General features: G+C 30.6%; 1 protein-coding gene and 1 long non-coding RNA gene across 3 annotated transcripts; one reads left to right on the top strand and one right to left on the bottom strand.

The window, feature by feature from the left end:
- Window positions 1-736: 736 nt before the first annotated feature.
- On the bottom strand, window positions 737-5,565 carry LOC100806002 (protein ALTERED XYLOGLUCAN 4-like). 2 transcript variants are annotated; one of them, XM_026124917.2, is made up of 3 exons: window positions 5,174-5,565; window positions 4,598-4,882; window positions 737-1,690 (listed from the first exon to the last, which is right to left on the bottom strand). In XM_026124917.2, exons 1-3 carry the CDS (start codon window positions 5,258-5,260, stop codon window positions 899-901), a joined length of 1,164 nt encoding a protein of 387 aa, XP_025980702.1. In that variant the 5' UTR covers window positions 5,261-5,565; the 3' UTR covers window positions 737-898. The 2 variants fall into 2 exon arrangements, with proteins under 2 accessions (XP_025980702.1, XP_003543831.2); XM_003543783.5 differs by having other exon boundaries at window positions 4,598-4,887; window positions 5,174-5,564.
- Window positions 5,566-8,575: 3,010 nt separating this feature from the next.
- Window positions 8,576-12,244, top strand: LOC100806528 (uncharacterized). The gene is made up of 8 exons (XR_001384232.2): window positions 8,576-9,264; window positions 9,509-9,592; window positions 9,687-9,742; window positions 9,985-10,053; window positions 10,175-10,224; window positions 10,433-11,602; window positions 11,864-11,907; window positions 12,210-12,244. It is a non-coding gene; the product is annotated as an uncharacterized lncRNA (long non-coding RNA).
- Window positions 12,245-16,167: the final 3,923 nt, after the last annotated feature.

The following is a 16,167-nucleotide window of genomic DNA, read 5'->3' as shown; positions in this document are numbered from 1 at the left end:
ATACATCATTCATGCGTTAGAAGTTGGAAGAGATCAATCCTTGAATAGATCTTAATACTTCGGGGATTAATAATTAGGTTTCAGTCGAATATATCTTATTTAAAAAAAATCTTATATTATTAAATTGACTTTGTAAATTAATATTTTGAATTGTGTAACATTTTCATAGATAATTTCAGTTATTATTATTACTATTATTTTAATGTTTTAAACAATATTAATTGTATAAATAAAAATATATGCAAATAAAATAATTTCACACCAAAATATTAGAGGCTAGGGCTATGTTGAATTAATTATTGTCTGAAATCATGTATTAAATAATCTCGAACTAGAAATCCTGTATTTCAGACAATAATTTGTTTAACGTGTATTCAAGTTTTTTTTAGTTTAAAAAAATATATTGACACTTAATTATGTGTTAATTATATGAAGATTAATTGAATCATTATAATTTTAGAATCATTTCTCGTAATTTATGTTGTGTTTTGTTCACAACATCGATAACTAATTAATTCCAGCATCCACATTCACAATTGCAACATATTCGACATATTCGACAGCACAATTTAAAATAAAATAAAAATACATAAATATTTTATTTTTAAATATTCTACTAATATTTTTTATTTTATTTTTATCTTTTTCTTCTTATCATATTATAAATCTTATTATACTAATATATTTTTTTCTTTCTAGGTGTTGAATGGATCATTGGGGTGTTCATGTAAATTTTTTCTTTAAAATAAGTGATAATCGAGGACAATATTATGTACCATGGAAAAGAATGTATATTCAATTATGACTGTTAATTTTTTATTGGTTCTAACTACACATAAATGTATCTATTTATTTATCTTTCATGTAACAAATCATGTTTGAGCCTAATTAATAAAATTCAAAACTCATTCACCCTCTTGAGAACAGCAAGCAGCAACTCACTCCACACATCAATAGGACCAGGCAAGCACCAATGAGTGCAATCATTGTATCCCCTCATCCACTTATTCCCCCAATGCTCCCCAGGGTGGCCATCTGGCCTCATCAACATAGCCCTAGCAACGTCCACCACCTCAAACCTATTATGAAGCCCTAATTTTCCCATAATAATGCCCTCACTCCTTGCTCTCTCAAACTCCTCCATCTGAATGCCCCTCACTTCCCAATCAAACCTCCCAAAATCAACCTCACTCTCACTCACAGGACTTGTCCTATTGCAATACCCTCCAGTGTTCCAATCCCCATTCTCAAAGTGTGCCGGTGCAAATGTCCTCAACACTGTCACCATTTTTTTTCTTCCACACTCCTTGCATGCATTGATGTGTTTGAAGGCTGTTCTGAATGCTTTTCTTATTGTGATATCTGGGTTGTAGCTTGTGATATTTGGTTGGTTGCAATAGACACAACCTACTTGTTTTCCTGCTTCGTGGAGGTGCATCACTCGGAAAAACCAATGGCCGGCTGAGATTATTGCGTAGTCTAGGTTGGGAAGTTCGTTGGCCCAATCGTTGTCGACCTTGTCGAGCTGCATGTCGAAAATGCTTGTGCCTACTGTGCCGTTTACCATTCTCTCCTCGCCTACTATGAGGAACCTACTCCATACCATCGTGAGGGTGAAGTCGTGGATGGGGAAATACCATTTGCGGAACCTGTCTTCTGAGTCCTTGTGTATGTCCTTTGGAATTTCATCCTGCAATTTTTTCAAGAAACTTGTTACTTATACCCTTGTGAAAAGCTGAAAAACGTTCATACATAGATACTCATGTCTTATTAGATACCTAGAAAGAAAGAAAAAAAAAACTTATAAATATTTACTAATGTAACAAACAAAAAGGAGATATATAAAAATATATTATATTATTTAGGTGCAGAGATATTCATGTATTGTTAATTACTCCTACGTGAATTCAGTACCATCAATGGAATTGTTTATTATATACATTCATTTAGTGTCAGATTGAAGCCCCAGATTACGATCGTGTGACATGAAATGCAAGATTATTCATTTATATTCACAAAGTAATGGTGATAATAATTTGTGGGATAAAAAAGAAAATAATGGATGGACATATGCACCTTAGCCTTGAAGACACTCTCAACAAGATAAGAAAAGCAGATGGATAAATATTTGATGTAATAAGTAGAGAAAAATGACGAATACGAATTATGTCTTTATTTTATACGATAAGATTATGTTGAAGCTGGTAATTGAAAATTAAAAAATTAATTTATTAAAATTATGTTTTTAACTGAAAGTTGAAAGTTAAAAAGAAAACTTATTAAATTACAAGTATTTAGTAAAATTAGTTATTAAAATAGTTTAAAAAAATATTAAATGACAAAAAAATAATAAAATTATGATTTATTTAAAAAGAATAATAAAAAAATTAGATAAATTTATTGATGGCAAAAATGAAAAAAAAATTAGAAGTTAAAAGCTAAAATTTTTAAAAATATTACTTCAAACAAAGTTTCAAGAATACTCTACTAAGCAGCTACTAAAATATTTAATATATTGAAAATTTCAAAAACACCTAATACTGTTTTATTAAAATAATAGTATTTGCTAACAAGTTTATAAAGATAGTGGTACGTAATTAAGTAATTACATAGAAATAAAGTATTTATTATTTGAAGAATTCAAAAAAATTGATTACTTTTTAATTTCAAATTAATTAAAACATTTTAATGCCAGGTACTTATCAAATAGAAAACAAAAATAATCGAGAAATTTATTATGATATAATTGATTAAGGATTGGAATTAGTCTACTTATATACTATGATTGCTCTAAAAATAGATTATTGGCGACTAAAAAAAATTATTGGAGTCAATTGAACGTGGTACATAATCAGCGGGCATTTTGACAACTACTACTACTATTAATCCTTTAAAAATGGTATTCAAGTCTTCCCACCACCATCAAGAAAGAAAGTAAATTTGACATTAATTAAATTTTGAAACGTGTGGCCACTGAATCGATCACTTTACTCACACATGCCAACATTGCATATTAATTATCAAAACGTCCCCTAAGAGGAGAGTTCTTAATTTTGGGATATTTAACAAAACTAGCAAATAAATTGATTGGAAATTAGAAAGTTAATTAGCTGTTGAAAAATTAAGGAAACTGGAAGCCAATAAGCTAAGTTAACTAATTGAATTAAAATGCTGAGAAAAAAAAAACTAATTGAATTAAAATGTATGAATAAAACTAACTATTTAAACTGACAAAAGTTAGTTTTGTTAGTTATTATTAACTTTGTGATGTACAACTCTATGTAAGTTAGAGTGCTTATCTGAAATAAACAGAATGAATGAATAAACATTCTACAAGCTTTTATTGTTCTCCCTTTCTTCTTCTAGACAATTATTTTGTTTTTTGAGTGCAATCCCCAACAAACTAGTATTAGAGCTTATTAAGAGTGAGTAGACCACGTTCTTCGCTGCTGCAACCATAGTTGGAAATGGAGGATTTCCTGAAAATCTACCTGTTCTTGATGGCAAGAATTGGGGAAGATTGTTCAACTGAAAGTCATGTTTCTTTCAAGATGTGCTTGAAATTGTGCAATTTGATTATCAAGAACTGGGTGAAAATCCCACTGATGCATAAGTTGCCTACAAAGATGCAGTGAAGAAAGACAGCAAAGCATTGTTCCTGATAAATCAGAGTGTGGATGCAAGCATTTTTGACAAAATCTCAAAATCATCCACAGCCAAGGAGTCTTGGGACATATTAGAAAGATGCTTTATTGGTGGAGAAAAGATCAAAAAGGTACGTCTCCAAGACAATATGAATTACTACAAATGGAAGATGTGAAGAGGGTGATTGATTACTTTAGCAGGGTGTTGAGTCTCACAAATCTCATGAAAGGTTGTAATAAGCATATCACAGATGAGATGATCATTGATAAGATCATGCACACTCTGACCCAAAATTTTGATCACATTGTGGTTGCTATAGAAGAACCCAAACCCTAATCTAACTACTATTGCGGCACAAAAAATTACTCTCAATTATGTTAGTCAAAGACGAAAGAGACAAAATAAAAGGAGTAGTGATAAGAGACATTTATATGTGGCATCACATTCAAGGATATTTTCCCTTTTTATTCCTTTCCGTCTTCCCTTCGATTTTGTTGACAGGAATCACATTCCCCTTTCTATGCAAGCAAAGAATTTCGCCTCCATCAAAAGCCAAAACTGTGTGTTACGCAAGTGTGCAACGTGTAAAGAATCGATGCACTTGAAAATATGGCTGGGTATGGGGGGAAATTTTATTACATACATCACTTATTCATTGTCTCAATCTATTTTTACACGATATATAATTGAGATTTTTAATTTACTTAATTATGCGTCACATAGACATTAGTCAAAATCATAGTAGCCCTGAAGTATGTAATAATTTCTTGTATGAAACGTAGAAAATTTTTTAGCCCTCAAAGAGTTGCAATTGGTACAGTTATTTGTTGATAGTTAAAAAGTTTGGACACACTAAAAGAGGGAGATATAAAGAACTTCTCAATAGCAATGCCAAACCTCTTAAATTTCTAAAAGTGGCATAGAATTGTTCTGATTACTATTAGACACTAACCTGTGACAAGAGGCAGAGGAGGGAATCCACATGGTTTCTGGCCACAGAGTCACCAATGAAAGCCATTTTCTTGCCACGAACCATGTGGAGGAAGGTTCTGGGGTCGAACCTTGGAAGATCACATTGCTCAGGCTTCCATTTCCAATTGAGAAAATCAGTGTCCACTCTCCCTTGCTTGAAACAGTTTTTGCTATCAGGGATTGTAGTGCAGCTTGAATTGGTGTAATAGGTTGATGACCCTCTCAAAACTGGTACCCAGTTACCCTTAGAAAGGTCACATGTTTTCTGTTCTGCCCCAAAAAAAAAGTACACAACTTGTAAGTAAGGGAAATTGAGAACAACAAAATCAAATTAGCCTACATAAAGGGGAATCATGACCATGATCAAGGTTTTAAATTGCAGTCGTGATCGCAATTTCATCCCAGTCCTTGATTTTGTGAGAAATTGAACATATGCGTAGCCAGAATTGCAGTCATGTTGCGGTCACCAATACTCAAAATCTTAACATTACGTTCGCGGACCATTATTTTTTAAATCTAATCATGATCATTAGTGTGTGATAATTTTGTGACATACCCTTTTGTGGTTTGGATGGTGAAACCTTTGTTGTTGTGATGGGATGTTCTTCTTGCTTTGGATCAGAGGGATTTTCAAACATGTCATGGCCTTGATGGGGTGTGAGGGTTAAAGGGTTTGGATTATAGAGGAAGAACAAACTGAAAATTGAAGCCATTAAGAGAGAGGTCAAGACAAAAGGCACACCCTTCCCTAAGGTCAGACTCAGACATCTCTCCTTTTTGCCACTGCTATGATTATGATGCCTGTCCTGAAACATCGTACTAGATGTCTTCATGGTCTTCTCCAACATCCCTCTGACACTAGAGAGAGAGGGGCGAGAAAATGGTGGGGTTCTGTTTAATAATGTGAGAGAAGAGAACCATGAGAATCCAAAATCATAATCTGAGGAAATTTTGGTCTTAAGAAGGTTAAGTATTTTGTAACTGCCATTGTGAAACACTGAAACTTTGGGAATATGTTACTGCTAAAAGGGAAATAATATTTGGACACGAATAATTTTATGCTATACCATTTGTACACAATGTTGATATGGAAAAACCAAGATAGAAAAGACAGCAAAAAATGTTTTTCTTGTTCTATTTTCTAGCAACAAATACTAATTTTCTTGTTTATTTACATTCTTGTTATGTTATTTTTTTTAATTTATGTTTTCAATCCAATATATATCCCTTCAAAGATAATTAGTAAAAAAACAATTTTATTAAAATGTATTAATAGTATAAAAGATTTTTATATTGATTGTCATGTATGATGAGATGTTTAAATTTTATAATAATTATTTTAAGATTGTTTCTAATTGATCTTGAAAGTGTTTTAAAATATGAAAAATCATTGAATAATATATTAAAAATCATTAATGACCAATTAAATACCATTTTTGTTTCTTTGTGACCCTTTTCGATGTATATATATGGATATGTGTATGTGTTTTATAGTATTAATAAGGACAAAATAATTTATGTGGGTACAACTATTAGAATTCATTAAATATAACAATTAGTGTATTTTGAAAACAGATCAGGAATGCGATTTTTCACATCGAAATGAACATTATTAGTTCTAATTTTTGTATCAAATAATGAATACATGACAGTTCATGGTAACCCTTGAATAGAGATGGGTCCTCTAGAAGCAACCCTTTTTATTGTTGTTTTGTTAGTATTTGAGAAACTATTGTTTGTGAAAGAGCAGAATACTTGTGAGAAAGAGAAAGGCAAAAGAAGTGAGGCAGTGAAGTACTTTTTTGGTCAGAAGTGACACATGTCAAGGTACAATTAAGCAGTGCATGTGATCTTGTTGGGTGTGTGGTCCAGTCTCATACATACAAATACCCTCATTTCACGGCGCAATCCCTACGCTTTTGCAGTGTTAATGGTGAATGAATATGGTTATGGATGGTCACACCAAGTAACGTGCTTGTGGAGCAATTCTCACTGTAGGTGCGTAAGGACGGTTACTACCGAGACAACAATTGTATCCTCAGGCAAAACAAAAAATATATATTATAATGTTATTAATTTGTGAACGTTGGAGCACTGCTCTTTTGCAATGTATTTTTAAAATAAAAATCTCTGTTCTAGCCGTTACAATTTTTGTAATATAAATAGAGTACAATGTAAAAAAAAATTTACACAACGAAACTTTTAAAATTTATCTCATTTTATTTTAAAAAAATTCACAACTTTTACTTTAATTTATTTTCATTCCATGGATATAAACCAAAATTCTCGTAGCATGAATTCGTTGTATAATTTCAGGTCAAATTCTCAACATCCCACAAATCTAAATTTACAAAATAATCTACACTCACATTTCATTCATATCAATTTTCTATACACCAATCATCACCCATTAATCCCGTACATGAATGAAGGGTCTTCAACGAATACTAGTAGCAGACAAAGTAATGAAAAAGAATATGACAATATAATGATGTGTTGGCAACTAACATCATCATCTAATCCTTGAATCATACTTAGGAGTAAAAAGTTCATGATTCACGAGGACGTCATCACCAACTTCAAGCGAATCTTCAGAAACATATTTGAGAATATTTTTCAACAAAATTAATTATTATTTAATTATGTAAATTTTATTATTTTAATTATTCTCTTTTATATTGTGCTATTTGTGTGATATTATTTTAAGTAAAATATAATTTTATTATGTTTATATTTATATTTATATTTGATTTTAAATTTTAAATTTTTTTAACATCCGCCAAAAATATTTAAAAGTTCAATTAATTTATAAATAATATAATTATAAATTAATAAAGAAGTTATTAATAAAATATTATAATAAAAGCTTTTTGGCTGAACATTTTAAAGTAACTATTGAGTGTTGTTTCTTTGTAGAGATTTTTTGTAGAGTTGCTTGCATGTGTTGAGAAAAGTAAAAATAAATAATGTGTATATGAGAGTTCCATTATAAGCAATTATTTAAGTTGTTACAGCATAGATGCTGTAAGGGTGGATCAAAAAGACCAACGAGCAATCTACAATTATGCACACTTTTTTTTCTATCAGTACAGCTATACACGCTTTGACCCTTCTTTTATGCTACACTAGCATAACACACATGCACGGGTTACATTAATTTTATTTTTATTCCAAAATTATATGTGTATTTATAACTAAAACAATCTATTATTATATTATTATATGTGTTTTAAAATGTGGTTGGAGGAGAATCATACTAAAAGTGATTCATTAGATTCTTCAACAAAGATTAATTATCGACAAAATTAATAAATATTTCATACTAATAACATGATAAAAAATATGTTTTAAAATGACATGTTTTTCAATTTAAAAAATTAATCTAAATATAATCCAAAAACTAAATAGTATTAATGTAAAATATTAGACACGACTGATGTAAACAAATTTAAGTAAAAAATAATATTAATGCAATAACTAACTCATCTTAAGTAATTGATTATAAATGTAACAACAAATGATTTGTCAATTATTTTTATCAAAATATTATTAGAAAATTCAAACTCATGACATCAACGTTGATTTAACGTCACTTGAAAAAAAACCATCGTGAAATAAAATGCAATGATTTTGTAAATAAATACAATCATTTTATAATAGTTTTTTAAAAATCGTCTTAGAAATTACTGTTTCATGAAGGTTTCACGAAAATCGTCTTAGAATGATTGTCATTTCATGACAGTTTCCAAGAAATCATCTTAGAACACTGGCATTTTAAGACGGTTTTGTCATTCTACTAATTTTCTATCTCTCCCTCTAGTCTCTCGTGCTCTTGTTTCCCACTTTATCCTTTTCCCTCTCCAAACCCTCTTCATTCTTTTCCACAAATCCAAAACACTCCTAATGACTCCCACTGTCACTCTCTCTCCTTCGCGCCAACGTCAAAACCCATCTCCAACCCATTTTCTACAATGACGACGACTACGATAAGTCGAACGAGGAATGCGACGTGGTGAACATATACAGTGACCTTGAGGTCTTACGCCTCTACTACCTTGCCCTCCAACACCGCAGCTAAGAAGGTGCCAAAATTGTCACCATCAACAACAACGTCTTCCAATCCATCACCGGCATGGGCCTCATCTCTAAAGTCTTCAACCAATCAAAACTCAACCAGCTTCATGACAACCTCTCCATCAGCCATGTTCGCTACTCCATTGTTGCCCAGTCCATGCAAAAAAACATCACGTCCTTCGTCATCAACTATAAGACCCTCTGAACCAACCTAGAGGACAACAACTCCATCTTCACCACCACCTCCGACACTGAGGTTGTTCTCTACCTCATCGAAACCTCTAAACAAAAACCCTTCATTTTGCGAATCATTAACGCCTATGAAAAGCTCAAAGGGGCTTACTCTTTTGTCTTCATCACCGAGGACAAGCTTGTCACCGTTCGCAACCCTTTTGGGTTTAGGCCTTTGGTTATGGGAAAGAGAAGCAACGGTGTTATTGTTTTCGCTTCTAAAACTTGCTTAACCTAATTGAAGCGATTTATGAGAGGGAGGTGGTTGTGCCGCCTGAGAATTTCTACGACGACGTCGAAGCTCGCAAGTACACCTCTTTTTCTCATATTGTTCAAATTCAGGTTTTTCCCTTTTTATTCTTCTCATTCCCTATTCAATTTTCTTTCGTTGTGAAATTCATTCATTCATTAATTTCTCTATGCCAAATAAGTGGCACTATCAAAGAGAGCTCTCGAACTACTTGCTTTGCCTGATGACCACGTTCCTAAATTACTCCTTGATATCAGTAATTTTAATTTAATTCAATTTAATTAATATCTCTCTCACTTTCATCAAATTTTAATGGCTTATGAGTGATCGACGTAGGTTGTGGATCGAGATTTAGTGGAAAGACACTCTCCGAGAATGGACACCATTGGATTGAGATTGGCATTTCAGCATCAATGCTTAGTATGTTTATGTTCTGAAATGTTGTTTGTTATTCCTATCTATTTTGCATTTTTATATTTTTTGCTAACTTTATTTATTTTTGTTAAACTGGTAGATGTTGCGATGGAGCGAGAGGTTGAGGTTGACCTTTTACTTGGTGACATGGGTTAGGTATATATACTATTCACTTGATTTTTGCTTAATCACTATCATTGCTATTGCTATTCCAGTTCAATGTTATTGTGTTATAATTTCTAAAGACTTTCAATTTGCTTTTTATGTTATAATACTCTTCTGTGTGTGTTTTTTGGTCATGATGTTTGTGTGCAACGAACGAGTTATTCTTAAAAAATAACATTTATGCTATGCATCTTGCCTTACCATTTTTCTTTCACTTTGTCTTTGGTTTCGAGGTCTAGGAATTCGTCCTCGAGTTATTGATGGGGCCATCAGTATATCTGCTGTTCAAGTGTGTTTTCAACGTAAATGGCTATTTTATGTGAATAATTATTCCTTCACCAAGTTTGATAGGGAGCATCTCATTTTCATTATTAATTTTGTGGACATGTATATGACGAGGCAAACTTTTATATGACAATGCAGTGGTTATGCAATGCTGATAATTCCTCTCACAACCCTCGATTAAGATTGAAGTATGTTCCTTTACTTGTTTATTGTATTGCTTTTTATTTTATTTTTTCCAAATTTTATGTTTTGGGTCTCTTTAACTGTGTGGGAACTTGCATAGTTATGTGTTCTTTGCATCTCACTATCTATAGTGAGTTTCAATAATTTTGGAACTAGAACCTATCTCCTTTTCTCTGTTTCTTTAATAACATATAATCTCAATTTTTGGTGTAGGGCCTTTTTTACGTCTTTATACAAATGCTTATCTAATGGAGCTAGAGCAGTATTTCAAGTGTATCCTGAAAATATAGACCAATGTGAATTGATTTTAAATGCTTCAATGCATGTTGGATTTGTTGGTAGCATAGTGGTGGATTTTCCACACTGAGTATATAAATCTTATAATACTACTATGGCTCATTTTTTTAATAGAAATAATGCGTTGGAAACAAATATAGTATGTATTTTTTTAGTGTTTTTTTCTATGAGTCAGTACAATTGTTTTTTAATTGTTTCTTCTAGTTTTTGGTCAATAGGGTCATGTACTAGCAATCTCAATTTGGTAAAAAAAATATTCATGTATTATCTTTACCTTTTACTAAGATAACATAAAAGAAACTCAACTTTGGTCTATCGTGAAACTCAAATTTTGTCTATAATCCTCTCCTTTGTTCTTGTGTCACTATATGTTTTGCTTAGCAATATTCACGAAAACTCGCTAAAATTTAATGAATATCTCAAATGAATCTTAAGTTGTGTACTTTCTTCAGGAAAATATCCACCACCACTAGCTGAGGGGGAACCATAAAATATTTATCAAGGTAGCTAAATTATAAGATTAATGCAAGTCCAAAAGAATCAAGAGATAGCAATATTAAAGGCAAGTCTAAATTTGATGGCTTTTAACATTTTGAAAAACAAAAAAAGCAAGTAAACTCAAAATGATAGACAAAAATGTCCAAATGTTCTATCATATAAATTTTGGGGTAGCTGGTTACGATTATCTTAGCTACTCATGCTTAAAAATGTTTCCCCTAGAATGTGTAATATATCTAGACACTGATGCCTTATTGATTCACTCCTCACTTCCTTATAGTTATTGATTTATCACCAATTATGTACACTACTAAAGAAAAATTATATTTGACAATAGGGGTGTAGTATTTTATTTGATGTGGTTTCTAGCTATGATTTATTTCGAAAAGCATCATTTTTCCTAGCCTTCTTGAGCATGGTGTTTCACTAACTGGAGAACAATTGTCTTATTATAGTTCTAAGAGGAGGAAGGAGTTCCTTGTTCTCACTTGTGGCCAACACTCAATAAATGTGTCCATTTCTAAAGGTAAAAATGAAGATGGGGACAGTTACTCCGACAAGGATAATGAAGATGAAGAAAATCAGACAGTGAGTCTTGCCACATTTACGAATTCAATTTATACGATAAGTTCTTTAAATAATAATCTTCCTAAAAATATGGCTTTCTCTACCGAGCACCTGGTGTTAATTTTTTCTTTATTTGATTAGTTGATTGTATTCATAGATTACTACCGATATTCCAGATTTTGGAAATGCAGGATATGGACAAGTTATGTAAATGTTATTTTTACTTGTAATTGCTCACAAGCTTATGACTAGTTTACTTATCAGACAATAAAAATATTGTAGGTATGCATATAGGCATATGCTGTGGAAGAAACAAAAGTCAATAGGTATGCTATTTATTTCCTTATTTATCGTTTTGTTCATATTTATTTCAAAATTATTTTTACCTCAATTAATTCCACTAGTATATTACATGGATACAAGGGAAACAGTTATCAGGCTCGAAATGTGGTAGGGATTTTGCTATTTGGATTCGAAATCCAACTGCAGTATCTCCAAAACATATGTTATTTGTTTCAAAGATTTTGCCAGTATGTAGAGCTTAAAATGATTGTTAGTCTTTTTTCGTATATGGATACATTTTTCCTCACTTGTGATTTCTTCTTTCTGAGTTGTGTTATTTTTTCAGGTTTGACTTTTGGTCTATTGAATTGAAGTCACTCACAATCAAAGGTAAACCATATTCTTAGAAAAGTGAATTCTTCAAAGCTTGAATATTTCATATTTAAGACCTAGAGAGAGATATAGCCATATAGGTACTAAAATTTGTAGAAAACATGATCCATGGTGAGAACTGACCAATCTAACTAACCAATAAATAACAAGTAGTAAGGAAAACTAACTTAACCTTATTTACTTCATAATGGTTCATATTTGCTTTCTTCATCAATTTTTGTTCCTAAATGCTCTTGTTTTGAATATCCTTCCCATTTTCACATAGGTATTTAAAGAGTTTCATATGAGTAACTTTCTCTTTCCTTGTTGGTGTTTCACAGGTTATTCAAATTGGTTCTGTTGGAAAAGGTCTCTATCAAGGTGTTAAACTTTTTTTTACTCATACAGAAGGGGTGGGTCTTCATTGATCTGTCATTGAAGTTCTTTATTTACAATGTAGGAAGTATTAATGGATGGACCACCTATATTCATGTGAAACACATTCATATATATATATATATATATATATGAACAATTCTATGAGCGATTCTATGAGCGAGCATGTATCTCTGGTTTATGTTCTCTAAATTAGATGGACCACCAGTGAGAAAAATATCCTTTGCATGGTGTGTCTGATATATAAAATGTGTCAATTTAATTTAAAGGGTTGGGCACAATTATTTCATCACATGTTATAGCTACAATATCTCATTTACATATTCCTGTTTTCTGACTAAATTATTTTCAATACTATTTTTATAACAATTTTTAAAAATTAACAAATTTTAATTATGTGGTAAATAGTAAAAAAAAATCAATAAACAATTTATTGGTATAAAATTTTAATTAAATTATATTTTCATTCTTAAAAATAATTATTATAAAAATTAAAAAAAATTAATTACGTGATAAATAAACATTAAAAAAAAGAAAAATAAATAAAACAACATTGGTTTCAAAAAACGGTCTTCAAATGTATACATTCTAAGAAAAATCATATTAGAAATAGTACATTCTAAGATGATTCTAAGATGTTTGTTCTGAAAATCATCTTAGAAATTTTTTTTAAAATAATAAGAATTTCTACGTACATTGATATAAAAATCAAATATCTAAGACGGTTTTAAAATCGTTGTGAAAAGTCAATATTTTTCATGACGTCGATTTCAAAGACGATTAAAAACCATTATGAAAATTATCAAATAACTTATTATAAAAACCTTTTTCTCTTTCCAATTACCAAGTCAATCTTATAACTCATTGATAAATGATATTACATGTAAATTATGTTTAATTATTTATAAAAAAAATACATAGGTTATTTTCCCACTAAAAGTATATATAAATTTTAAATGATAAAAATTAGATGCCACTGAATTTAAAATTATTCTTAAAAAAATATTTTTAATAAAATATTATATCCTAATTATTTCATTACATTATTAGTTAAGAATAATTATTACAGTGAAAGTGAATCATGGTTTTAGATAATATTACTTTTAATATAACCCGTTGATGAATTTTTATTCTAGGTTTTAAGAAAAAGAATATATTTAATGATATGAAAAAAAAAATTTAATAGTTGTATAAGTCAGAAAATTCTTTTGATCTGTATAAGAAAGAATATATTTATTGGTAAGAAAAAAATATATTTCAAAATAATACATAATAACAAATATCATATATAAATTAAATTATAAATAATAAAATGTTTTTATTAAATTATTTATAATATTGATCACATAGAAATAAATATTGACTGTTATATTAAAAATTATTTTTTATAATATTATATATTATTTATAATATTTGTCTAATAATAATATTATAATGGTAATAAAAAGAAGTTTAAATATAAAGAAAGAAAGAGAGAAAAAAAGAAAAAGAAAGAAAGAACTTAAAAAATGTAAGAAGAAAAAAAATAAAAAAAAAATGTAAAAAGAAAAGGAAAAAGAGAAAAATGTAAAACAAAATATTGAAAAGAAAGAAAGAGAAAAAAATGAAAAAAAGAAGAAGAAAGAGATATTTGAGAGGGGAAAAACTTGCCAAAAATTGACATGCGATTGGAAATTTGTTACTTGCTTTACACTTTTGGTTATTGAATGTTATTGAGATGGGTTTCTATTTGATCAGGCAGTTATGTATATTGAAACTCAAATCAGGCTTACTGTTAAAGCTGGCAGATCTAAGAAGGAATACAAATTGTATGTTGTCTGACAATACAATGGAGAAGGTTAGTAATCTGATCCTAGCTATGGAAAGGTGTTCCATTCTTAGTCTCTTGCTTTGTTGCTTTTTTATATTTTGCGAATGTTAGATGCTCTGCTCACTCATTATGCTTTTGAATTTTTATATTAATATGCCTCATAACAAGATTGACAACACTTTGAAATTTATTGTGATGATGCAGCCACAATGATGCTCTTCGTTGCCTAATTGGGCCAATGGGTGCTCATGGAAGAAGAAACAGACCAATTTAAATTGTACTAAAACAGTTTTTGGCTCTGCATGTAGTCATTGGAAAATTGCACTTTGTTCATTTCAAAGTTGGCTCTGCATAAAGTTTTAGTTTTTGGCTCTTCAGACCAATTAGAAATTATGATGATAGGTATTACTTTTTAGATAGTTATTCTAAAAGTTGATTAACTTATTAGGGTAATTATTATAAAAGTCAATAATTTGATGAGATGACATTGTAGTAACTTCCTTGACTGTTTCATTTAATTTTTAGTTGATTTTTTATGGACCATTGTAGAAATAATTTTTGTTGAACTAATTAGAAATAATCAGTAGTTATTATAAACTTACGATATGGCAATGTGTAATTGGGTGATGCTGGATAAAACTTTTACACTAAAAGTGTGTTATCATTAAATTCTCTTTACTTCTAGTTTTACTATTATTTGTGATTTTCTTTTTTCTAATAGTGTAAGTATAACTATCTGTGTTTGAGATATATGAATCTGCTTGACTATGATTGTTAATATATTTGTTTGTGATATACTTGAATGTTTTTGCTAGTCTTATAGTCTAGATGTACAACTTGATATGGGTGTATGTGATAAAGGACTTTGATAATATCTGTGTGTTTACTCTCTCACCTTATAGTACTTTACTACAAAATCTCACTCCTTTTTCTATGTGTTCTGGTTTATCTCATGACGAACAGTAGATAGAGGTGGCAACTACCAGGGGGCGCAGCCAGGTGAAGTAGGAGAATGCTAGACATAGAGGCAGTTATACTACCTTGGGGATTTCCCGTGTTTCTCTACTTGTTTTGATTGCATCAGGTTCAGTGTATATACTACTTTGTAGGGATTTATATTTTGGTGATAACACTTACATGGCCATGTCACCATGTGACTTCTGAACTACTTTATTTTAAGGCTAAATATTTACTAGGATTTTTTAATGGTATATGCCTTTACTTGGATCTTTAATCTTAGACCTTTAAGTACAACTACTCAATAGGTACCTGAGGGTCACATAGGCTGAAGCCTTGTGCACGTTTTATTTACACTACTGGTTTACTTGATTTCTAAACAATTTATATACCATTGCTTAACAGGTACCTGTTGATAGCTTATCCACTTTCAAACTTCCCACTCAGTTATCCATTTGATTTTATTTTAACATTACGATATTTCAAACCTTTCACGAGAAATGTTAATTAAGCCTTAAATAACAAACATCCTTATTTACAATACCAAAAAAAAGAATCCTACTATTTCCCTAAACTCTTCCTCTAAGTTGTTCAAATCCAAATCCGGAAGAACAAAAAAATCTGCCCCTCTCGCGTATGCTTTCTATAGGCCATTGATTGAATTGAATTGAACTGGCTTCAGACGTGGAAGAGGTTTTGTATGATGGTTGGCCTAAGGGGCGAGTAACTGGTATCATCATATAAATAAAGTACAACCCTCTGAAAGATC

Source organism: Glycine max, chromosome 13, assembly GCF_000004515.6.
Source record: "Glycine max cultivar Williams 82 chromosome 13, Glycine_max_v4.0, whole genome shotgun sequence".
NCBI classification, from domain to species: Eukaryota; Viridiplantae; Streptophyta; class Magnoliopsida; order Fabales; family Fabaceae; genus Glycine; species Glycine max.
Note: the sequence above shows the minus strand (reverse complement) of the source record. Positions and strands in the feature narration are given on the sequence as shown.